Source organism: Crocodylus siamensis, chromosome 7, assembly GCF_052110815.1.
Source record: "Crocodylus siamensis isolate JL-2025a chromosome 7, ASM5211081v1, whole genome shotgun sequence".
NCBI classification, from domain to species: domain Eukaryota; kingdom Metazoa; phylum Chordata; order Crocodylia; family Crocodylidae; genus Crocodylus; species Crocodylus siamensis.
Window position 1 is genome coordinate 37,385,660 of NC_143401.1, and position 26,783 is coordinate 37,412,442.

The 26,783-nt window shown below is 40.7% G+C and overlaps 1 protein-coding gene across 1 annotated transcript in view; it reads left to right on the plus strand.

Moving 5' to 3' along the window:
* The first annotated feature begins 5,596 nt into the window (after positions 1-5,596).
* Positions 5,597-26,783, plus strand: part of NRG3 (neuregulin 3) — a 1,079,313-nt gene continuing 1,058,126 nt past the window's right edge. Inside the window, exon 1 of the mRNA XM_090058267.1 lies at positions 5,597-7,702. Coding sequence (XP_089914393.1) covers positions 6,979-7,702 — 724 coding nt within the window. The 5' untranslated portion in view covers positions 5,597-6,978. The remainder of the gene's footprint in view (positions 7,703-26,783) is intronic.

Below are 26,783 nucleotides of genomic sequence, written 5' to 3' on the forward strand. Positions count from 1 at the left end.
AAAGTGTTGTGTAGACAATAAATTTGAATCACTGGATCTGAAATTACTATTGTTTTCTTTTTTCTTTTCTGGATTGGAAGTAGGAAAAAGGGAGATGAGTATCCAATTCTAATTTAGGTGTGATTGATCTTGTTTCCATTATTAATGATGATGAATATTTTTATTTTTTCATGAATGTATTATTATTTATTGTAAGAGCACTAAGAGGTCCCAGTAAACATTGCTATCTGTTGTGCTAGGTTCTATATATAGTGCTTTAAGGGGTCAGTTTCTGCCCCAAAGATTGTACAATTGAAATAGAGATGATAAGCCATACCATATCAACAAAATATCAAATATATTTCCCTTTTGCAAACCTTTGCCTGTTTAAAATTAATGAACAAAAACCTAAGAAAACACTCGTGTTTTTAACCTATTGCCAAATAGACTTATTTCCTTTCTAATATCATTTCTCCTCAGTTTTTCCAACCCATATCTATTTCCTCTTTCTTCCATGGTTTGACTATGGTTTCCTCTTTTTTGCATGGTTTGACTATAGTCAAATCCTCTGTATCCAGAAAATCCATACACAATTCTTTCAATAATAATATTCTAAATGGTGAGGTCAAAGATTCTGAGCAATTTAGCCCTCCATGAAAGGATGTACTTGTATCACTATTGCCACTTCTTTGCTCTTCAGCTTTTTTTAAAGCTTGTCTCGATGTTTGTTAGAGCAGGGGAAAGGTTCCTTGCCCCAAAAGCTGAGAACTCCTAGGCAAACATTTCAGAATATAACGGTCAAGGTCTCAGTCATTATGTAAACAGTCTGAGGATAGCTAAAAGATTATCAAAATCTTTGGGTTGAAAACCATAGGAGACAACTCTGCTCTCAAGCACAGTGGAAATATGTACTACAAAGGTAAAGCTGATCTATGTAGGATACATAGCTGTCTCAGTAGGTCATCTGACACTGTGAAACAATTTCCAAAGTAGTTTAAAGATTCTCACAAACCACATTGTCTTCCTCTAAAAGTGCAACATGCATTTTCCTGTCTTCTCTAAGTACATAAAATATGTATATTTATTATACTACTAATACACCATAAACAAAACACCAAAAACAAAACCCTGACAAAACAAACACTCTACTAGATGTACAATTCTCTTTCCCAAAAAGAAGATGAGACAAAAACCAAATAGATAATGCTTAATGCACTAATGGAAGGTGTTCAGATACTAGGAGAACAGATATGAAATATATATGAAGAGTTGATCATGCATAAGCTCTTCAACAGTCAGCACTGTTGGGGATCTCATGAAATCAGGCAATGTCCAGAGATTCTGGTTTTCATTTAGGATGTGTGGTTAAATGCTTTGCTGGGTTGTAACTTAAAGCTTTTGTGTAATAGCAATAATGAACTGATTTCATTTCTGCCTCTTCAGCCCATTTTTAGTATTTTACATCTAAAGTTCTCCACATTTCATTAAAAGGATGAATGTGACTTTGCCATGTTCCACTTCCAGGAAAAATCATCTCATCAAGAAAACAAATCTCACCAGGATTTAAAAAAATTGCATGAGTCAACACTGGTTGCAAAATAAAGAAGACTTCAGAATATTGTGGGATTCTATAGGCTGGCATCTGACAGAGAAGGAAAGATATGCAGTAAAAATATTCCATATATGAATAATGAATATGTCTTGTCATTCAGTCATTAAGGACTTTGTGTGATAAATCACTTTGGACTTCATCAAGGATAAATTATGCAGTCTTTTACATGAAACAATGTCTTCAAAGATGGCCTTTGCCCTTGGGGGTTGGAAATTCTCACACACATACACATACACACAATATAAATAAAGTATGCAAGATTTGGATTTGAATTCACGCACAACACAGATAAATAAATTATATCATTCCTACTTATAATGATGGACATATTTCCAAGAGAAGGGAGAACAGGTAAGTTATGATACAGGATGATGAGGAAAAATGTAAAATGAAGCAAAGTGTGACAAAACAACTGTACAAAGCATAATTTGTGAATTTACCAGGGATGCATTTTAACAAGATTGGGCTTATTTCTGAAATTGATTGTGATTCTAGATAGGTAGGTAAAATGGAACAATTCAGTGTGCATTTTTACATAAATCTGAATCATTTTGAATCTTGAGATAAATTATGAATGTTCTGCACTTAACAAACTAGTCCTTCTGCCATAAAAAATCCATGGCAAAACTCATCGATTTAATTGAAAAAAGATCGATTCTCAGGCAATTCAATTAAGTCAGATGTATCAAAGGCAAGGACATTTATCAAAAAAGAAACAAGATACATGTGACATTAAATGACAAAAATGGTCAAAATGGAGAACAAAAGATGGCAAAAGTAAATCAAGGAACTGTATGTTGACTCTGGCAGGGCACTGTGTGTGCCTTCCACTTTAAGGCCCTGGAGATTGCAGCCTTCAGGTGCCTAATGAGGCACCTGAACCATTTTAGGTTCAAGGCTGCCTATATAAACAAGGCAGTTTGGTTGCTGGAGGTCAGAGGTTTGTTGAGTTTCATCCAGAGGTAAGGGAAGAGTTGTAAGGGATGGTAGGAGGCTCCTGGTCCTCAGTACAACCTGAAACTACACCCTGTCGGGTGTGGGTGGTCTGGTGGAGCTCCTAATGGTGTGGGAGCCCCCCAGGAAATGCCAGGCCAGTGATCACCCCAGTGAAAGGCAGGTTGGGGTACTGTAACGCATAGCCCTCACCTTCAGGTGGGTTGCGTTCCACCGGAGGTAGTTGTGGGGATGCAAGCCCCTAAGAGGAGAGTAGAGATTTGGAGGCCAAGTGTGGCTGGGGCTGAGCCTGAGCCATGTGAGGGTTCAAGACCTGGAGCTGGAGAGTTGGGGCCAGGCATGACTACAGCCACCTGAGCCCCCCTGAGGAGGGAAGACCCAAGACCCTGAGTAGAGGGGTCATTGCGAGCAGTGGGAAGCCCCCCCATTGTGAAGGAGGCGGCATGGGAACTGAAGGGGGCAGCAGTGAGAAATCCCAGTAGAAGCCCAGTATGAGGGGCAGAGATGTGGAGCACAGTGGAAGAAGAACAGGGGCTCAGCCAGAGAGAGGGAGCTGAGTCCTGACCCCAGTAAGTCCTCCAATGCTGGAAGGCAGAGTTTGGGTCGAATGTAACATCAGTAGCAGCACCACGCCTGCTGCCTCTGTGGAGGGAGTGAGAGTCCCTTATGAGACCTTGAGGCACTAGTCGTGGTGTGAGGTACCCTAAATCCCCATGTCCGGGAAGGAGGACCCAGAGAGGGGGACCCTGAAAAGCGTATGGGTCATATATCGAGGCCTAACAAAGCTTTCCCTGACTGGCCCAGGTGGGGGCCAGGACAAGGAGGGTCAAAAGGCCAAGGACGCCCAATAGCCAGGGGCCTGGGGTCCCAACTGGCCTGGGGGTGGGCTAGGGCTAGTGTGAGCCATTGAGGGCTGTATGACAGGCAGCCGAGGGCAGATAAAAATTTAGAAAATTAATATTTAGGGGCCCTGTGGGCTAGATAGAATGGCCTGGCGGGCTGCATTTGGCCCACAGGCCGCATTTTGCTCACCCTTGAGTTAGACTCACACTCCAGACTTAACAGATGTCTGAAGCCTTCTTCCCTAGCCCCGCCCCCCCTTCCATCCCCATCCCCAGTGCTGTCTCTGGATGGGAGGGGGAGACAGCAGGGGAAGGAAGTCTGTTTTCAGGTTTGCCCTGTCATGCTGGAGTATGGATGAGGGGTGCCAATCCACCTGCCCCACCCATCTCAGAGGAGCTTTAGAGCACTTCCATTTGAACCCCCATGTAATCGGGGTTATTTTGGCATGTGATCAGAGTACTCTGCGACCATGTACTTCCCTTTGGGTACAGCTGTACAGCACTTTCAAGGAAAAAACATCTTGATGCCCATCTTGCTGGGGTCATATGACCCCCAGCAGTCTTTCCAGCCTAAGTGCAGGGAGGGGGGCTGGACCCAATGATCTGTAAGGTCCCTTCCAGCCCCTAACAACTATGAAACGAGGAGCCGATTGCACGAGAAATGTAATTTCTGTGTGCACCTTAAAAGTAGTACACTTGAGTTATAGTGACTTTAAAAAGATTCTACCTCCACAAATGGTTCCAAGCTTGACATAAAAGGTTAAACTTCAAAAGCTTTAAGGTCCACAGGATAATCCAACTGTACAAGAATCAGAAGCTGGTCATAATGAAAGATTAAAATGGAAGTCTGTTTCTTTTGGGCAATGAATAGCCCCTAAACAGAGATCAAAAGCAAGGTGAAATAAAGATTCAGGAAGATGAGACAAGGCTTTATAATGTTGCCAACTTTACTCATTATCTGTTGTGAAGGTTTGATTAAATTAATAGAAGAAAAAGAGAAAGTATTAAGATGAATACTACTGAAGATCAACATGGCTACCAAGTACACCCCTAAAACATGGAAGATGCTGCATTTTAGCTGATTTTGGATTTTAAACTTCATTTCAGAACAACAAGGAAGTGTCTTTTTGCCTCCCTGTCTGCCATCTGACACCTCCAGGAAAGGAATTTCTACCTGATCAACACATCAAAGAGCTACTCAATGCAGCTCACAAAGACACTCACATGGATCCAGAGGGACAGACTTGCATCTTCAGCTCCCTCTATGCAAAAATGAAGATTATTTCCTACCTATGGGGACTTTTTATCATCTTGTACCATCTACCCACTTTTCCAGATCCTGACAAAGGGACTTTGATCCCGAAAGCTTGCAGAAAAGGACATTTATTTTTTTGCCATTTTCCACTTGGTCTAATACAAGGTATCACTTTAGAACCAAGAGTTCTAGTTTTTTGTATGTCTTTTTGTCTCAGACCAACATGGCTACCAAGTACACCCCTAAAAAAGAAGGATGCATTCCAGTAGGCACATCAACAGTCCAGTAAGATGTTCCAGTAAGACATCAAATAGGAATGCAAATTTACAGGTACCGAAAGAAAACTTGATAGCAGAAGAACAAAAGATAGAAAAAGTAGATCTTCCTAGGATGATGTGCTTGTCAGTTGGAAGAAGTACGCTGTAAAACCAGTGGCTTTAAATGCTAGCCACACAACGTTAATGACAAAACCTCCTGTGCTTTCCAGGATTTCATTTATTAAGGCTATATCAGGAAGTTGAGCACTGGGCAGTGCCCAGACTCTTATTTATGGACCATCATTTCTCTCTATATTCTTCAAAAATGCTTCCTCCTAAGAATTATTGCCTACTTGCCAGTTGTGTAGGAAAAAGAATATATGGATTTTTCCAAGGCCACTGCTAATTCTGTTCCAAAGTGCTTTATCATTACGAAAGAAAGTGAAAAGTGCATCTACCTGATGCATCATTTCCTAACTTTCTCAACTGTTACCAGCCCATGAGGTGTCCAGCCTCAGTTGCCCTATGAGAATGCAATAAATTGGACCTATTAAATCTAGTCTTCATTTATTTTTATTATTTGAAATACTACTACAAAGTATCATTTAGTAGCATTTAAACAAAATGGTGACAAGGTTTCTGCTCATGTATTATATTTATTTACTTCTTGTGGGCATTTATAGATTTAATTTGCTGCTTCTATGCCCACTTAATCCACATAAATATCATCACATGTATGTTCTCTAATAAATGGCTAGAGACATTTCACTGATTTGTCAATCTGAGGAAAAGCTGTAAATGGGAAAAATAAAGTGAAAGAGGGATTGAAAGCAATATCCGTGCAGATCTTTTCTTAATGATGATCATTTGCCTAGAACTGAAATAAATTGTCAGGAAGTAAAATGACACCCTTGTCATTCACTCTTCCTCTGCTTCCACTGGCTATTTGACTGTTTTCCCAATAATGCAAATGACACATTTTCCTTCTGGCTCAGCTGCGACTCCCCCTCTCAAGGAGCAGATCCAAGAGCTGCAGCACTTTCAACACGGAAACTTGTCAGGCAGCATCTTGCTCGCCGGAATAGCCTCCCTGCCTACTGAAAAGAGGATCCATTCGTTGTTCTTCTCTAGCAATTCCGTGTTGCCTTAGGGCAACCTTCCTGAAAAAACAGCACCCCCAACAAGCCCCTTCTTATTGGGTTTTCAGGAACCGTCAGAAAAAGAGCCGCTGCGGGTCTTTTCTTTGCACTAGGAATCCTCTGCGAAGGTGTCTCCACCTCTTCTCTCGCATAACACATGTCACTTCTGACACGCAGCAGCACCATGCCTCCCCCCTTCCACCCAGGATGGTTCCAGGGTGTGAGGGGGGTGTTCCGCCCCCTCCCGCAGCCTTTGCCTGGCTCCTTTTATTTATCTCGTGCGCATGAAGAGCCCACCACTGGGCTGCGGTGGGAGGCGCCTGCCTTGCGAGCGCTCTGCCACAGGAATACACAATCGAGGCTGGGCAGGAGCCGCTCTGGGCGCGCGGGCGCGGGCTCCGCTTCCTTCCCCTCAGCCCCGCGCTCCCCTTTTGTTCCCCTCCTGCCTGCGCCGGAGTGCTCCTGGCAGCCTGCGCCCGGAGCCGCCGCCGCGCCAGCTCCGTCTGCCTCCGGATTGGTCCCTCTCCCCGAGCGCCGGCCCGGGGTTGGCTGCGGGGCGGCTGAAGAACAGGTGCAGCGGGCGGCTCCGCGAGCAGCCGCCGGGCGCTGGTGCGGTGCTGCGGCCGGGAGGACGGGGCCCCTGGGGGCGGGACGGAGCCGAGCCGAGCCCGGAGAACAGGAATGTGGCCGGCGGCGCCTGGATGCGGACGACGGCGATAGAGGAATCCGCGCAGCTGTGACTCGGGGGGAGGAGGGGGGCGGCAGGATGCTCCCAGCGCCGCGGCGGGAAGCTGGAGAGCGCCCGCGGATTTAGCTGATTCAGCGGAGGGCTTTTTTTCTCCCTCACCCGCGGGGCTGGAGAAATGCCCCCGTCTGTCTGAGCCGCCCGTCCCCGCGGCCGCGGCTCCCTGATGGTCCGCGGTCCCCGGCGGCGGCGAGGATGAGCGACGGGCTGGCCTGCGCCTCCCCGCCGGGGGCTGCGGCGGCGGCGGCGGCCGAGGAGGGGGCGGCGGCGGCAGCCGGGGGCCCCGACGGGGATGGGGCGCCGGCCCCCCCGCGGGAGCTGCGATGTAGCGACTGCATCGTGTGGAACCGGCAGCAGACGTGGCTGTGCGTGGTGCCGCTCTTCATCGGCTTCATCGGCCTGGGGCTCAGCCTCATGCTGCTCAAGTGGATCGTGGTGGGCTCGGTCAAGGATTACGTCCCCAACGAGCTGATGGATTCCAAAGGGATCGGGCAGGACCCTTTCTTCCTCTCCAAGCCGACCACCCCACCCAAGAGCATGGGGACCACCACGGCCGCCGCCGCCTCCTCAAGGACACCCAACCGGATCAGCACCCGCTTAACCACCATGACCAGGGCGCCCACCCGCTTCCCGGGCACCCGGGTGCCCATGCGGGCCAGCCCAAGATCCACCACTGTGCGGCACACAGCGGCCCCCCCGACCGTCCTCTCCACCACTGTTCCCTTCAGCACCACCATCCTGACCTCCCGCCCGCTGCCCGGGACCCCCAGCACCCCGCCGGTGCCCATCTGGCCCACTGCGGCATACGCTACCTCCTCCTATAAGATCTATGTCCACGATTCTGCTCCGTCCTGGACCTTATCTCCCTTCCAGGAGTCCACCACCACCGCGCCGGAAACTAGCACTACCCCCAAATCCCGTAAGTAAAGGCACGGCTCCCCTGCCCCTGGGCACCTCCGGGCCGCCACCCACCCCACCCCACCCCTGGTGTCTTCTCCTGCATGGTGCCAGGAGCCTGGGCTGCTGATGGAAGGGGCTTGCAATGCGATTGCTGCCACTGCAGAAATGCCGGGGAGCTCTGGGATCAAGTTTCTGCCTCTTTTTTTTTTCTTCTTCTTCTTCTTCTTCTCCCCCTCCCCCGAAGGCAGGTTCCCTGTTGGTGTAATGGATGTTGAGACAGTAGCAGCCATTTGAGATGGAGGTAGCTCGCTGTATTTTAAGGGGAAGCAGCAGTCCCTCCCCCCCCTCCCCACCCATGTCGGTCCAAGAAGGTAAATAAGGGTTGTTAATAAATCAGCCGCCAGTAGGAATGAGCGAGGACCCTGCATTTGAGGAAGGGGCTGCTATCGATTCGGGGGCTGCTGAGATGAAGTTAGGTGGAAGATCGAGGGTTGAAGCTTGTCACATCCATAGGCTGGAGGACAATGGGCGTTTTTCCTTTGCCTCCGTGGGCAGTGGTACCATGGTCTGTCTGTCTTTTTCTTTCCCCCCGCCCCTTCCCATTCTTTTAAGACAAAATGTGATTTAAAAAAAAAATCTCTACTTCCCTTGGCTCCTTGGCTGGTGAGAATAATGCCTGTCAATCCCATGTGCAAGGAAAACGAGAGCATGCTATGAATATGCACAAACAGTGGAGTAGGATCCAGACCCCCCTCTCCGTGCTCTGCCAGCCACAACCCCGCATCTTCTTGCCATGGGTGACTGGCTTTTAGAAACAGGGGGCTGCTGCATTGCCCTGCTTGGGGGCTGGCTCTTTCCATCCACCAAACCACACGCCTGAGTCTTCTGCTTTTAATGAATGTGGATCGGGTACATCTAGCCTCCCGTGAAGGTTATTTAGGACAAACAGCACAACTTGTGCACGGTGAATTGTACCTGATTAGAGCCTGGTGTGCTTTCCCGGGTGCAGCACGGGCAGCCAGGACCTGGGTGTCCTCCAGTCACTCTTAGTGACTTCTGCTGGGAACGTCAGTTCAATTGATTGTTACCATGTGAATCGGTTGTGACAGCCCAGGGCTCCCCTTTGCATGCTGATCTGCGGAGGATCGGGGTAGTTAGTGCTTGAAACTTTATTTTTCTTGCTGACATATTTGCTGCGAAGCCCCGGGGTGAAACGTTCATCTGCACAGCCTGAAAATTAGGAAATTGGGAGGCAGCGGGGGGCGGGGGGAAATGGAAGGGAAGCGAGATCGCCTTGTTTGCCAAAGGTAGGCGAGAGAGACCTGCCTTTAAAGCCTGCTTCACTTGGTGAAAGACAATCAGAGGAATGAAGTGGGAGGGAAACCCGTGGAAAGGATGCCCCTCTCCTCCCCTGCATATGGGGCTGCATATAAAATAGCCACTCCCCCCTCTCCTTTGTATCCTGTGCCCCAATGATCAATTCTTTTAGCAGCACTTCAAACTGCATCGACTTCTGTGGAGCTGAAATGCTGCAGCTCAGGGATGGGATCCTGCCCATATTTAAATGCTACCTGGTAGTTTAGTTTTTGTTTCTTTGTCCTAGGGGTTGTTCTGTTTTTATTTGGGGGGGGGGGTCTTTAAAGAGTAGTTCACTGCAAATGTAGCCTCTCCATGCAATGCTTTCTGCAGAGAAGGTAGAGCTTGATTAATACTAAACAGGATCTTTCACCCTGGCTCAAGACTGTTGTAAATGGTGTCAAGAACAGCATGCAGTTATAAGCAGGGTTTGTTATAGGTAGATGGCTCCAACCACTTAGAGCTGGGTGTTTCCAGTCCCTAAATACAACTCCCTTAGAGTGTGAATGCAAGAAGTGCAAATCCAGCTAAAAAAAATGACCCTGTTTGAACACACTGAGCACAGATGATCACCAACAGAAGATTAAATAGATTACATTAAAAAAGGGATTTGAATGTATAGGGCATGTGGATTTTTTTTTTTTAATGGCCCACAGCTGTACTTTCCTGCTGCCTGTAATCTTTTCTCTGAGGCTGCAGTATCAGCTTGGGGCTGGGGTGAGGGAAAATAAAATGTCATTTTTCTTTCATGACTTTCTGACATAGTGTGACTCTACAACCAGATAGCTGCTTCTGCCACCCGCTTTGGTGCTGGTGACTAACAGGTCTGGAGAGAAAAGGAGCCTCTTTAAAAAGATCTCAGCTTCAGTTTCCAGGCTGAGCTGCCTGCTCCTTCTCTGCCTATTGCTCCAGCTGCTATTGAAATGAAAGTCATGGATCCCCACTATATCATGTGAATACAAATAGGATATGACAAGGCTGGTGCCCTGGCTTTCAAGACAGTGCAGACCCTTTGTGATGCTCTACCTCAGAAAGGCATACATGTAGGCAGGGGCCACAGACTATTTAGCACTCCACAGTTTAGATGCACACACACACTTACAGATGCAACAGCACAAGCATAAGTGGACCTGTATTCAGGTTGCTTTATGTTGCAGTTTATTAAATCATTTCTATCTGTGGGAATATTGGGCTGGAAATGTCACTTGGAAAACAGAAGGCAAATCTAGATTTATTTCTTCAGAAAGCTGGATTTATGCCTACCTGATCTGTGTGTTGGGTATAGTCTTTTCTTTCTGTGTGTGTTCATCTGAGGAAATGTGAAATCTCTAAATTTGAGGGTGAGTATGTTGAAAATAACTCTTGGTTGTTTTGCTCATAGACAAGCTATCTATTGGTTGTTTTGAAAGTTCTCCATGAGGATCTTTCAGGTTTTGACTAAGCTAGTTTTTCATCAATTCTGTCTTTTACACACACATGCATAACACCCATTCCATTTCAGAATGGATATCTTTGTTCAGTAAAAATCAGTCTTTGATCCAAGATAATTGTGTAACTTGTAGGTTAAAGGAACCTACCTACTGAAACATCTACAAGGCTTATTTTTATCAAGTGCTTGGTTTCATTTCTGAAGTGTTGCATCCTGATTTTTCCAATCTGCATTTTTTAATGGTATTTTGTGTTTCTCAGTAATGTTATAAGTGAAATATTGTACTTGTACTTATAAAAGTCATATATGAATTCAGCTTTGAAATTAGAAGAGAAGGCACAAAGTTTTCAAATGAGCACAGGTCAACATAGACGACCTCAGCTCTGGCTCAAATAATGCCTAATAACAAAGCAGAGAGATGTTACACAACTCTTAATCAATACCTTTTGTGAAATCCAACTGAGAGTTTCTTTTTATGAGTACAGACTGCAACTTGAGCATATCTTGATTTCCTTTGGCCCTAGTATGGGATTATGAGACTCTTTTTCTGCTTTAATCAATTATGCAATATATGTCATTTATCTGCTTGTCAAGCACAACATCAGTTCAGGTAATAAGCCTAGAAGGTGAACTTTCACCATCAGTAACATTTTGGTAAAATCTGTATGTTTTACTGATGTACTATTTTTCAAAATGAGGATGGCATTCAGGAAATGGAATTGGAGGCTCTTCAACAAAAACGATATGGAATTTCTCTTGCTATGGTGTTGGGCATGGTGCTAAACCCTGAGATCTATTATTTAGACATTTTTCTCAACCAGTGACCCAGTAAAAAAAACAAACAAACCATATTCTTAAGGACTAGGCACACTAATAATAAGTAATGGAAGTAATTTTGAAATCAATCTAATTTGATTTGCATTCTTTGTATGCTTTTTTTGTTTTGTTTTGTTTTTTCTGTTTCAATCAATTTGGATAGTATTAGACCTGTCATTTTCAGGTGTTTCAGGTGTTTATAGACAGTTTCTAATTACCACTGTTCATAACATTACATTGAGATGTTTAAAGAAATGCCTATAAGTGTGTTAATTTTAAATTATACGGAAAAAAAAAGTGGGGAATGTTTCAAACAATTCTGTGCAGCCTTTTAACCTTGATGACTTTTCCTTGCCATGCAGAACTATTCATTATTTTGCCCTACCCTGAGATCTCTGGTACAAGTGAAGATTTCCACTTCTTGTTTCTAAGCATAGTTATTTCTATTAGTAACTCCACAAGCAATATATTTCCTATGTGTTGAAAAACAATGCCCTTATTAAAGTAACGATTCATCACAAAATATTACCCTAACACAATGGTGGTGACCTCTCCTAAGCACACACAATATTAAAATTCAGAATTAAGGCAAACACCTGTCTCTTCCTACTCTATTTCTTGTAGTAGTTGCAGGACATGTGATTAGACATTACATGATCCACTGAAATATCCAACAAAAATAGGTACTTATGGGTTTGGATTTACCCTTCTATTTAGTATTTTAGCTTCCAAGAGGTGCTTCGTGTTGCTTCTACACAATGTGCTGTTGAATAACTTTGACTAATGGCTTATTTGGAAATACAGTATAAAACATCACTGAAATTGGGGCGGGGGAGGAACTTATCAATAAAAACAATGGAAGCTTTAATGGAACATGCTTATAGGCATTTAAGTCAGTGAACTTACCATGTGTGGACTAGTAATTGCATATTTTTATAGATTTTTTTATTAATACCTTATATCCTTGTATGAAATTATTGCATTGCATAGCTTTGCAACAAAGCTCCTCAAAAACAGCTGTGTTTGTGTACTTACCATCTATTCTTGGTAGGCCTTGCAGCTGGTTGTATTTGTGGCCAAGATAGAGCATGCAATTTAGGCTGAGTGCCCACTTTTTTGGTTTGTCATTTTCATTCCTGTTTTGTCCATCTACAAGACAGGTGGAGGAACTTTGTTCACCATTTACTATTGAGATCTTCATAAACTGAGAAGTATATTTTTTTCATTACAAAATATGAAGATGCTATACAGTCAGAAAATGAAAGTTGGAGAACTAAAGACTGTCCATGTACCACCATGCTAATTTGTACCATGCTACCAACTTATCTTTTGACCTACTAAATACAGTAGAGGGAGGTGGTTTTTCCATCTACCTTCCCTTACAAAGCCGAGGGGGCCCTTTCTCAAAGTTTAGGACTACATTTCCCAGAATGCCCTTTACTGAGGCCTCACTCTCAGGCAGACAAATCCCTAATCTGTATTACCTATCTCCCAGATGCAAACATACACACCTGGAAGGTAATGATAAATTTAGATGTCAAGCTTCTCCATGTTGTTAAGCAAAGAACATGAGGGGAGGAAACAAGCTCTTTCACAGGAGGAATATTCAAGGTGTTGAAAGGGGTGAGTATGTTCATATTCTGCAAAGGAAGCATAACAATTCAAGTGGAATTGTTAACCAGTTGGAGGCAGTGAACACAAATGGGAGGACAAGTTTTTTGGAGAGAAGAGGGAGAATTGCAGGAACTTTCCTCTCTCTTCATTAGGTTTCTAGGTTTCTCTGGTGAAACATGCTCAAGAGGAAAAGATAGGAAAATTCAAAGAAAAGCAAAGGGAAAGTAGAGATAAATCCTTATTCATTTTCTCTTTCACTGTCCTTAAGGGGATTAACAGGTGTTTAATTGCATTCTCCTTTTTCAGGCAAAGCTGGGTTCAGCAGGGAAGAGCAGATTTATTCATGTAAAGACATTCTCAGCTTTTCTGCACCAAAAAAAACATTATAGGGGCATAGGTAAAGTCTAAGCATTGACTGTCAATTGCTAATATACTGCTGATTTCCACAGTATGTGTAGTAAAGGTGCGTTTAACAACACAGGTGTATTTATATAAGCAGACATAGAAAAAAAAAACTTTAGGTTTTTAAACTAAATTTGTTTCTTATGTTATATTGCACTATGGATGCTACTTATTCAAGGGGTATTTAAGATTTTTTTTTGGCCAAATAGAGGTGTACAAAGTATATTCAAATGCAGACACTATTTACATCGTATTAGGTGTCATTACAAATCAAAATTTAGGCCTACTACTGCAGACCTATAAAATGCAACCCCCTCCCCCCCAGTCCCACTCCTACCCCTATATTTCAAGAGGTGGTTTGTAGTTTTGTATTCATTAAACTTTAATTTTTCCAAAGAAATATTAGCTAGGATTTTCCCAGATGGGCACAACTAAAAGATATTACTAGATAAGTATATGAATGGGTAGATGGGATGTGGCTTTAGTTGGACTGAAATCTAGATGGTCCCACTCAAACCATGATAGAATTGATGCAATAAGTTACACACCTCTCCACTTCGGGTTTTAAAGATACTTTTTTTTCATTCTTCTGCGCCTTTCTGTTCTTATGCTGCCTATTTATGTAAGCCCCCCACCCCGCTTCTGTTTGCATTTTACACTTTTATGATTGATGCAGGACAAATAAGTAGTGCTTGAACTTGGCTTATATGTGGGTGAAAAAAGTAGGTGTGTAGTTGCAGAAAATGAATTAACATTTAGTTGTCCCTTGAACAGACATCTTATAGAAGCATCTAATGACTGCAAACTATGGATCTCAAATGGTATTATACAGTCAGTGTTCTGTAGACATTTGTGGCTGATCTGGAAATAATATTAAATCTTTCAATTTAGCATTTCTAGTGAGATTGATATAAGTCCCATGCCTGCAACTTGGTATATGAATAGAGACATTTGCCTCAAATGTACCTGAATGCTTACATATTTGCAGGATCAGAGTCTTAATTTGCATAAGTGCTTTTGGGTGAGCTCACATATCTTCACGTATGAGTGTATAAACACAAAATCCTACTTGCATATATAACAATGTTAGCTTTAAGGTAGACTTTTCTTGAAATGTGCATTTTTATTTTAATTGGATAGGTTTAAGATGCTTGGTAGAATTATTTAAAGAAATTCAGTTCCCACTGGTGATGTTTTCTTGTGTTGAGTGGTGTAATGAAAATATCACCATCCTTTTCTCCAATACACAGAAATTTTACTCTGTAGTATATTGTATGCTGCAGTTGTCTCTTGCCTATCTATAGCTAAGCATCTCTTGTGGAGTTTTTGTACATTGCTTGGTTTTGTTTTGTTACATCAGTAAAATACAAGATAGTTGCGTAATACTCTATAAATTGTTTGCCTGTTATTTTCTGTCAGAAATGTGTTAGCATTGACTTTTCAAAAGTGCTGCATATATGAAAAGTCTCTTAAACTTTAAAGATGACTGGTGGTATTTTTAAATGTCTGTTACAACAATATAATTTAATTAAGTCCATGTTTGTTGTTTCACAACATCATTATTCTAGATCTCAGGATTTGAGCTATTACACAATAAGGCTTGATTACTGGTAGTTACCAGACAGAGGGGCTATAGCACTGTGTAACAGCAAACTATATTAAATTAGTGTTAATAGCAAAGCACTTCTTTTACAAATCTGATCATTCTCATTGATGTCAGAACTTGTAAAGTAAGCAGTTGACATAAGATAGGGCTATTCTTATGGATTGTTTTGGTGGTCTGCCTCACTGGAATAAGAAAGATTAATTCTTTTTTTGTGGTTGGGGAATGATTTAGAAAACATCTAAGGTACCTGGGAACTGCAGTTTCCAAATACAAACAGGAATGTAATGAAAATAGCTGAAAATGGTGTTTCCTATGATGTACTGAAAATGGCTGACTATTGTAAGCTTAAGTATCTCTGCTTCTAAGTAACTAGATGAAACTCAAAATACTAACAAAGTGGGAGGTGTTACATGAAATGCCCTGTGTGTTAACATAGAAAGTACATGGAGCCACAACTAAAGTAGGAGTAAGTTATTCCAGTTGTTTAACTTATAAAATGTGTGAGTAATAGCTACTGAAGACAGACTTCTAATAGGTTTCTTCAGCATTGTGGTTTTTGTTACTGATTTTTTTTTTTTTTTTATTTTATTTTTAGGGGTAGAACTTTCTGGGGTTGAGAATTATTTCCTTCTTTAAATCTATGAATGACTGCAATAGGAAAATAGGATTTTTATATAAACCTTGTGGAGTTGAGCTGTATCAAAACTGTATGGTCATTTTTCTTTCATTTCATAGTATTAATGATAAAGATTGCAATGACAAGGCTCAGTGGAGCAGGAAACTTAACTGGGTGGTAGGGCCGTCCCTTGCAGAGGAGGGGAGAGGCAAATTGGGGTGACTGTTCCAGGCCCCATACTTTGAAGGGCAGCGCAGAGCTGGGCAGAGTGGCCATGACCCCACCCCTCACAGTGTTAAAGGGGCCTCGCACAGGCTGATTTGCCCTGGGCCCCACACCACTCTATGGTTGTCTCTGCTAGGTGGATTATCCTAATGAAATTTTAGTGTTTCTGGCTTAGTCTGGAGGTGGTTTTATAATTATTTTGCTAAGTACCTATTTCCCTATACTTGCACTGAGACTGTTTCCTTACCATAAAATGCTATACTAAGAAAAAGTTTAGTGCATTTTGAAAGGCTTGTTGTTTATTTGTAACATATTTTTCTTTATTTATGATGTAACCAATCAGTCCAAAGACAGGAGGTTGGAAAACTAGTGGTGCCCTTTTATTTGGCAAATTACATAATTTGAATAGGGCACCTGAACATATGCCAAGCAGTTTTTATTAGTAATTATTTTGGAGAAGAAAACAGCAATGCAGAATTCACATACTTCTGTTTTTAAACGAGGACTCTGTGCTTGCATGGAAAACTTGCCTAGGGTCTGGTTCTTGTGGTCATTATAGAGAGAACTTGCTACAGCAATCAGCTTTTTGGGTACAGTATACTTTTGGCTCAGAGTAGTGTTCTGACTTACAGGAATAGAGACTTTGGGGTTAGGGCTCCCTAATTATTCACACTGAGAATCATTTGTGATAACACTGCAAACAATACAAGATACAGAAGATGACTTGTGTTAATGAGACGATGATCTGAACACTTAGGGCTGTTGTTTCTGTGTTGCGAAAGATGGTGGTACTTGCTGTCAGCCTTAAAGGTGAATGATGCCCTCTGGGGATTGGAAGTGATTAGATGAGCAGTGATGCGTTCTTACTATAATTCCATGCCAAGAGTTGTCAGAAATATTTCTGGCAATTCAATTTAGCTGGGACTTAGAGACAGATGTCCCTCACTTGGTCCACTTGGCAGCATTAGGGGTTAGACTTTGCTCGTTGACATCTTTTCTCTGGATTACTTGCCTACAGGCAAGCATCACTTAGTTCTAGTCTAGATAAACAGAAGGTAGAATCACTGCCTCTTTCGCCAACTCTTAACTGTATGGCGTGTTCTGTAATAGACAATTTTAGAAGTACCTTGCATGCTATGCAGAATTCTTAAGGGATTTAGGGTTTTGGCATGTGTTAGGCCCAACATAGAAGACTGGCAGTTAAAAGCAGTACATATTAAAATATATCCTAGTATTGTAATTGTTTCTTTAAAAAAAATTCTGGTCAACTGAGGGGATTACCATTTCATCATCCACACCTCAGTATATTGTATGCCAGTTACACTCTGTCGTGAAAGATAATCAGTCATTCATCAATCCTGAGCATATGGTTTGTGTCATCTGAATTGGATACACAAGAAAAAACGCTTTGCATTCAAACTTTACTTCTACTATACAGTTGGTCCAATGAAATATTGCCTCCCCCAAAATCCTTTCTTTATCCACAATAAAGTGTGATAAACTTAGTATTTACATATGTTGGATGAGGTCTTGCCCCTCTCTGTAGCAGAAGTAGGCATTTGTCTCCAGCCACATCTTAGCTTTTGTAAAGTGCATCTATACATGTTAGCATCTAAGCAGTCTGTCTTGCCTATGCCTTACTGAGCCAGTTAGAGGTGGTACCATGCCATTCATTTTGCTTATAAACCTCTGAAAACTCTATCCTAGGAGCTGTTGAATAAAGGCTCCTCTTACTATAAGTGGCTGGCATACAGTATGTAATCTGGGAACTCAAATAGCATTATATTCAGTTCTGAGGACAATTAAAAATACATTTATCCTGATTTTTCAGCAACATTATTGGCTGCTATGTCTTGACCAATCAAATTGAAAGATGAAGTGTGGAGTTAGGAAAAAGTTTTGTAATAAAGAGATTATTATGGAGGAGAGTTTTAGGCTGAAATGTGCTAGATTACAAAAAGAATACATCACTTCAGTGGAATATTTAAATTGCATGCTGTGAAGTTTTTGTTGGCTGTGGATTTATTAGGGGGCTTATTTGTTTTCCTTTTTTAATGACAATCTCACAAAGACGATACTATAAGATTATATCTAATTAATTAAAAATATTGCATTAGACCAATTTAACTAGAGATTTTCTAACAATCTCTTAACATTCTAACATTTGCTTTTTATAATATGTTCCCCTCCCCCACAGCTGTAATTCTGTTTGTGATTGCGTGTACATGACAGAATAGCATCTTGGCCATTATTCTTCAATAAATACTACTTCAAAAGCAATTTTAAAATACTTTAGATGCAATATACTCTGATGTTTCTGTTTAAAAAAAAAAATACTATAAAATTGTACTTAAAAAAAATGAAATAAAAACACAGACAACCAGCACTTATCTATTATAGAAATGTATTTCCTGTCCCAAAGAGTACACACTTTAGAAGAGATAATATATGCAATATAGCAGTCCAGGAAAGGTAAATGACAGGAACTTGTTTAAGGAGAATTAGGATTTTTGGAAAAAGCTGTTCTTAAGAGGACACTGGAAAGAGAAAAGGAAGGAGCTGGGAGATAGTCTTTGGAGGATTAGGATAAGTTGGACTGAAGTGAACAATCTTGTATACCACTTGCACAATCTTGGCTTTGAGAGAGTAGAGTATGTGAGACTCTGAGGGCCTAATATTGTGAGGTGCAAGGCATCTCCTAGGCTAGGGACAGACATTCAAAAAGCCTGAGCCTGAGCCTGAATTGATTCAATCTTTCAGGTTAGTCTAACCTGGCTAGGCTAAACTGGTTTGAAACCATACTGGCATCCCCTCTGGACTGAAGAAGTGCGGGCATGTGCCTGCAGTGGCTCAGGCTAGAAGCCAGGGGGTGCTGGAGCAGCCCTTCCTTCCCTTCCAATATACTGAGCTGAGGGAAGGTGTGGCCAAGCCCCAGCAGGACACTCTGATTAAGGAGGTTTCCTGGCACCAGCAGGGAATTGATAACAGAGCATTTCGTTGCACAGCAGGGAGTTACACAGGGAGTTGATAGCACTTATCAGCCCATCAGAAAACAAAAACTTCTCATTACTTCAAACTTTTCTTAAACAACTTTTTCCAATGAAGGAATGGAGGGATGTTACCAGCTAACTATTGATTAACTCCAAAAAACTCTAAGTGGACACCATCCTGTCTCCCTTATGCAGACACCTCTCAGCATTAGGTAGCACACCACATGTTGGCTACCATCCATGTGGGACGGGGGGGTCAGGGAGCAGGAGGAAACCAGACAGATGCTGCTGTACCTGCCACCTCTGCCAGAGCTCCAGCCAGAGAGCAGAGGGGCAGGGTCAGCCCTGCTGGCATGGAGCAGATAGCCTGCCCAGGGCTGCAAAGCATTTGGGGTGCTGGGGGATTCCTGGTTTAAGTAAAACTAGGAAGGGGTCTGGGACAGACATTGCATAAAACAGTTTGAGCCAAATCAGTTAAGTCTGATACTACATTCAATCCAGTTTATCTCAAACTGGTTTCAGCCATTTTGAAACTGGTTTATGTGCATTGAACATCTGTTCTGTTACAGGTTTAAACCAGTTTCTGATCTTCAGCTGGTTTATGTGTAATGTCTCTCCCTAGACCTATAGAGCAGCTGCAACTGCTGATCGCTTCAGTGGGAGCTGTTTTTATAAAGACTTGCAGGACCCTGTAAAGAAGTGTCCTTCTGACCTTCAAGTCCCCTGACTTGAGTGTTTTAACAAGGATCTAGGCTGTTATGGTAATTTGGACTGCTAAGAACTCTGAGTTGAACTCAAAGCTATAAAAAGTAAGAAGACTGATAATCATAGGAAAGAAATGTGATAAGTAAAAGGAAATGATCAAGGTTGAAGATAAGGTGACATAATGCAGTTGGAAAGATATAAGGTAAGCAATAGGAATGGGCAGTGAGTATGTGTAGAAGGGGAAGTTACATGATGACAGAAACAGTGCTTGCTTTTATTTCACAGTCTCTCTTTAGATTCAGTTTTCTGTAACAAAAACACAAAGCTTTGTTTGTTTCCCTAACATTATTGAAAGGACATATCCATTCCCTTATATCTTAGTTCACACTATGATCAATCTCATCAAAACTGGAAATGCCTCCACTTGTTGCTCTCTCCTTTGGCACAACTACATGTAGATCCACTAACTGATGGATCTTTCCTTATTTATACCAGCAAAGGATTGTCTCTGGAAGCAAGATGCTGTTGTGAGACTATATTAATAGCCATCACAGTACTAATTATTGAATAATCAATTTAATTTTAAAATGCTTAAAATTATGCATTTGTGTGTGGTCTGTAGTGGCTCAAATAAACCATTGCTATAGGTCAATGGAAGGCTGCTTGGCATAGTTGATAGAGCACTTGACTTACTCAGGAGACCTGGGTTCTATTCTTAGCTCTGCTGCTGGCTCATTGGGTAACTTTTAGTGAGTCATTTCCCTTCTTCAGCCTTCAGTTTTCACATCATATAAAATGGCATATGGTGCCCAACTTTGCAAAGTGCTTTGAGATTTACATATGGGAGGTACTTGGTATTATTACATGTTCTATTGGCTTCTTTATGGTAAAATACATTGATTTGGTATTCCTAATAGTCATGTCCAAAAATAAAAGCAAAATCCTTTATAAGTCTGATTTGAAACTATAAAAAGTGTTTGATGGTAAATATCTAACGCAGTTTAAAACAAAAATGTATGCCATTGATTGTGCCTTATCTTGAGCAATTTTCTAATGGCTGGATCTATTACATTATAGAACAGCATACCAAAGGAAGTAGTGGAGGCCCCATTATTTGAATCATTTAAAAATAGAGTAGACAAATCAGTAGATAACAGGGATCAATCCTGCATTAGCAAAGAAGGATGAACAAGACAGCCCAAGAAGCCTCTTCCTGTAAGTCCTGAAACACCCCAATAACTTTGTCCTTTAGTAAGATGGATCAAGTATCTAGTAAGGTGCTCATTATTTGGCAGTTGCATACATATAAATGCCATTTAAATATTTTATTGTATTTCTGTGTTTCATTAGCATGCAGTTCCCAGAACACATTAGTGGATTTATGACTTTGAAGAGAGTGAACTAGAATCACACTTATGCACCTAAGTCCACTTACATAGCAAATAGCTAGAACAGAATTTGGTTCTCATACTTTCAATTATGTTTAAAATAATTTAACAATTCATATGAAGCAAGAGGGTAGTTCTGCTTACCTTACTCTCCCATTCAGGATTTACTCCATAGTTATTATTTGGGTATTCCATTTGTGCCTTTTAAGGTGTGGTCTGGGAGGAAGGACAGAGGGAAGTACAAAAAAGGAAAATAGTAAGTCATTCTGCATTGTTGGAGAGATGGTGTTGATGATATCAAGTATCTGTTGTTCCATATGATCTGATTTTATGTTTGTAAATCACAGAATCCAGTTAATTTTTATCCATTTGGAAATTTTAACTTGGGTAAACAGACTAGTTTGCATTTAAAAAATATTGAACCTAAGCTTCACTCAACAGTTTGAGTAACTACTACTTTAACTTCAAGGATTCTCCCTCTCCCTCTCCTCCACCCACCCCCGTTTGCATCCTGTCAGAAATTTTAAAGGTGCTAGAGAGAGACCATGTCTTCAGCCCAACCTAAAGCTAAAATTTCAGGTCACTTCACTAGATGTTTGCTCTCTTGACATTTCCAAGTACTTTACAATAATATAATGCATATTTTTTAATACTCACTTCATATACTGCAGAAGTTCCCCCCCCCCCAACCTCCGTGCCCCAAGATCGGCACAGTTGAATAAGCACCCATGTCATGAGTTTTGCCTGTCAGCAGCTAGAGGTGCAGTTTCCCCCAAACTCCTGCACCTATCTCCTTGAAAGTTGGCAGAATTCATGGCCTCAGTAAGAACCACCATCTCTGCAGTTTTCACCCCACTCTGGCGTAACATACACATGTGACATAAGTTTTGCTTTCAGAAATTTGGGGTGCAGTTTCCCAGACTCCTGTGTACCTATCACTTTGAAACATGGCATGCATCATGCTCTCAGTAGAGGCTACCGTCTCTGCAAGTTTCATCAGAATCAGCCAAAAGACGACAAAGTTATAGATATTTAATTGATTCCCCATGATATCCTATGGCCGATCTGGCCGAATCGAAGCGGGAAACTGATTCGGAGCTCCGAATTGAATTGCTGGCATCTGAACTGGCCGGATCCGAACCCAAATTGAATAGTTCCCTATTCTCATGAGCCTAAAGAACAATTCTAGAATTGTTTATTCAATAAAGACTATTTAAGTCAATTTATTGATGCAGACAAGTCTGTGCAAGTCAAAAGAACCTGTAGGAAAGTTCCCTTTTGAACTAAGAAAAGGTAACATAGATAATCCTACCACAGCCCCAGAAAAGAAGGCTCTAAAAACTCAAGGGACTTATTAGATTTAATCAAGGGGCTTAATCAAGGAAGAAGCAATAGGACAAAGTCTTTTCAATGAGAAAAGTGGTAAGGCTCCTCCATGGCTTGTGGGATCTCTTACCTTAATACCTAACCATCAGGTGAGGAACTGGGTCTAACTATTTCTTCATACTGGAAAATTCATGTTTGTTATTTTTAAATCTCCTCTGTTGTATAATCTATTGTTGTCTTCTGCCTTCACTTATGGTTATGCTCAATACTTCTATTATTATTTTAGGAATGGGTACTAGTTCAGACTATTTTTATCTTTACATTGGATTTTTTTTTAAATTTAGTACCTGATTGACTAATTTTAGATGATTTTCTTTAGGCCATGAGCAAATAATTGAATAAATGTAATATTAATTGTAGCTGCAAGATAAATTTCCAATGACAGCCTCATTCAAAACATTATTTCTGTTTCCTTCATGGCTTAAATATTCATCTACCACTTAAATACATGGATTCTTCTTGTCTTTTCTGCATCCCGAAGAAAGCTTATTTCTCTATTTCAGAGCACCTGCCTCTTGTACTATCTTTCTGAAAGTTGTTCCTGTTGTTTCTCACTTTTTCTCCCAGTTTTACAATAATAGCTTTTAAGTAAATAGTGCAGTGATCTGTGACTTGATTATCTGACCTTTAGGGTAGCCATTATGAAATAACCGTTACACAACTTTGTTCTGTAAATTTTGAAGCCCTAGCACATAGTTGCCTATAACAATAGAAAGCAGTAAAGCCTTTTTGGTTTTGGTTCTATTTTAGTACTTGCAAAATTCTGGAAGCTTTAAAGTGATAATAGCCAATGTTAGAGGAAAAATAATTTTAAAGAATAAAGGAACTTTTTATTACTTGGACCTCATCTTATTGCCCTTAATATGACACAAGCCTTTTTTACTTTTGAGAACTTTCAAAGTGTGTGTGTGTGTGTGTGTGTATGTATATTGCTAATATATAGTAATATATATATCAGTTACTTTGGATTTAGACCAGCACTAAGGTTTAGACTGTAAAATGTGCAACAACAAAATATAGTTAACTCTTTTAATTGTCTGTTTCCTTCTGCACTTAATTACTCTTCCTGTTGTTACAACTAACAGTTACGGCCACTGAGAAGTTCATATGTATAGCAGTAGTCCTCTTGGGTGCAGCATAAATTGTATGAAAATTAGACAAAAACATCTAAAAACATGTCTCCAGCCATTTGCTATTATAGATGCTTAATGGAAAAGTCAGGGCTTAAAAAATGGATAATAAGATAGATTTATAAATCCCTACTTAGACCCCTAAATCGGTGCCTGAGTGTTAGACTTCTGATCAAACAGCAACACCTATTGATTTTTGTGGGAGCTGTTGAATACACACACTTTTGTAAAAAATCTAGTCTAGTTCCAGGCCCTCTTTTGAAAACTCAATCCAGGTCTTTTATTTAGGCTTTTAATTTTTAGTGGCCTGTGTCAATTTTTCCACAGGTACAAGAGAATAATAGGCATAACTGAAAATAATAAACTAAATATATGGCTTTAAGTAAAGAATTTACCAAAACTCCCAGATTGCACTTTTAGTTTTGTAATAGCTGTTAGCCTGTGCACCTCAAATGTATCCATTTTGGGAAATGGATACTAAAATATGTTGATAACTGGATAAAAAAGTTGTGGTGGAAACTTAGAATCATAGAAGTAGGGTCGGAAGGGACCTTGTAGATCTTCAAGCCCAAACGCCCCCACCCCCCCGGGGCGGGAGAAAAAGACTGGACTCAGATGAGTCCAGCCAGGTAGTCATCAAGCCTCTTCTTACTTCCACTTCAGAATCTTTATTTTCTTAAGATAGATAGATGGATATGGGCCAGCTACTCTCTGTGTTTGAAATAAAAGGTAGTGTTGTAGAATAATTTTTAGTCTCAATTATGCCAACATTACTGTATAACCTACATGTTAAGTTGCTGTTGATAAACTACAGTGTTATTTCAGAATTGCTGTGCTATTAGCCTGTTATTTTCACAGCATCCACTTCACTGAGCATCAAACTGTCTCTGACTGCTTTTTTCTTTCTCACCTCCTTTTACCTCACTGGCTTCTTGAAGTACAGCAGTTTTAATGAAATCACTTATAATCTGTCCCCGGTTCCTCACTACTTGCTTTCCCTTTTCTTCTTCCAGAATGATTCCTGAATGCTTCTACACATGTGCATGCACACAAAAATACAAATACAGATCTTTACTATCACATAAAAATTGTCCTAGGAGAATTCTCAGAAATGTTCAAATGAGTACTATTTTTAAGGTATTGGAAAAAGGTCTGTTTTAAACTTCAAATGGGGGAGATGTACATCTTGCTCAAATTCCTCATTAGTCCCTAAAACCAAGGAGCCTTATCTATTCTTTTTATTATTAATTTCAATCTGAAATATTTTTCCTTCTCTTTCTTATCTGTAGCTGTAATGTAGTCTTAGCTTCTTATATAACTTTTATGTTAGCTTTATGCAATTTAACTTTACCAACTTCAGTAAATTTACATATCATTAACATCAAGCCCTTTGTAGTAAGATACTTTATATAATGCCTTTCCTTTAAAGAACGTGGAGGATGTGAACTAAGTTAGATCAGGAACAGGTTAACCTGATCTAATAACCATCTGCATACATTTGGGTTACAGCCTTGTGTTTGGAAAGCTTAGCTGCTCACCCTAGCTCCCCCAGCTATACTTTTGACTCCGTATCCTGGACAGACTATTCTTAGCCCCTGGACAGACAATTGCTGCCTCTGCAGACTTGTCAATTCCTTGATCCTGCCAACTCCCCCCCCACCCCCCCAACCAGATAGGTTTTCTGGTGCAGCTCCTGACACCAAAGGTCTGCACAAGCAGGAACTAATTCAGGATCACAAGGTTTAAAGCCAGCCACGTAATTGTAGATTGGCTCCTGCAAATCTGTGTATATACCTTCTTTCTTAGGTATTTTTGTAAATGTTTAGTTACAAATTTCTTTCAAATTTGTAAATATTCATATGGGGAGAGAACAGACCATTAAAAATTAAATTTGAACTTAAAGTTCTTGGGAAATCCACAGGTACTGGTTAATTGTTTCTTTCTGTGGTTTTTTTGTTTTTTTTAAAGCAAAACAAAAAAGAACTTGAAAGAAACTGATCATGCACATGTGAAGTCTACAAACATTGTTTATGTCATTAGAAAAGACAGTCCAGAAAGTTGAATAATATTTAATATTTATTGAAAGTGGATCTAATAAAACCTTGTTTTTATTTTCAATTTTTGATTTTTATGAGTATTTAACTTGGGAAGTCTGCAAAGTTCAGAAGAGACCTTGGTAGAGTGTTGGAATAATTTGGGATACGTTTTGTTCTAGATTCTTATGGATTCTAACTGGCTGTTTTATACGCTCAAATATTTCTGATTTTTACGGTGGAAGAATTCTGGACAATTAATGTTCTGATGGCCTGTGAAGCAAATGAGAGGAGTAGACTTGTAATTGATGTATTGGTTCATCTGACTTCACTATACTAACAGGATTTTTGAAGTTTCAGTTCTTTCCATGATCTGCACAAGATTATAGCTTGAATGTGTCTGAGATGTATTAAATGGTTTGATGACTAGTTTATTGCTGCTTCCAACAACAATTTGCAGAGATTAGGATTTAGAGTGAGAGATCATTTGAGGATTAACAATTGCTTCTTAAGGCATTTGGATAGCCTTCTTTGATAGCTCTTTTATATGTCACTGTAGCTGGATAAAAATCAATAAGAAAGTGAACTTAATTTTGTTTATCCATTAGTTTTTACTTTAACAGATGTGTTTTAGATACCATAGTAACCTGCTTAATTTGTTGTCCCCATGTATCATGATCTAGATAACCTCAATTAGCACAGTAATTAATACGTAAAATCTTTTTCCCCATGATCACACAATGTGAATCATACTTTTCCTAATCTGTTTGACAGGACTGAATGCAACTTCATAAATCCCCAGATAAACAGAATTAATTTATGAAAAACCAGCCCCCTGTACTGTGGTACAGGCTAACCAAAGATGCATTGCCTTTTATCTGTCTACTTCTTATAAATAAGCTAAATAATAATAACAGTATTACTTTCAACATTACTGGTACCCGAGAATCACAAAGCATTTTTCAGACAGTATTCCTGTGATGTATTTGGACCATTTTTAATAAGACAGTGAATTTAGACAAAGAGGTTATATGATCGACTTAAGGTCATATAGCCATTCATGCGGCAGAGACGGTAATGAATCCCAGGCTCCTAGGCTCTGTAATCTACTTTAGGCATCAGACATACTCTCTGCTTCGTAACTTATTTTTGCCCGTCATTTCCATCAAATACTGACTGGGTGACAGTTCCTAATTTTAAAAGTTACTAACCAAAAATAAATTGATACTATAATATCATCATGGAACATTTTCACCATTCATTTTTTATATAGCACCAAGATTTGTATCTTAATTCACATTTTCAAGGCCAAAACTTGTTCTGATATCATGCAAGAGAATGGTGGCTTCCAATGGTAGGTGACAGTTGTAGCTAGAATCATTCACTTTTCAACTCCACCGTCTC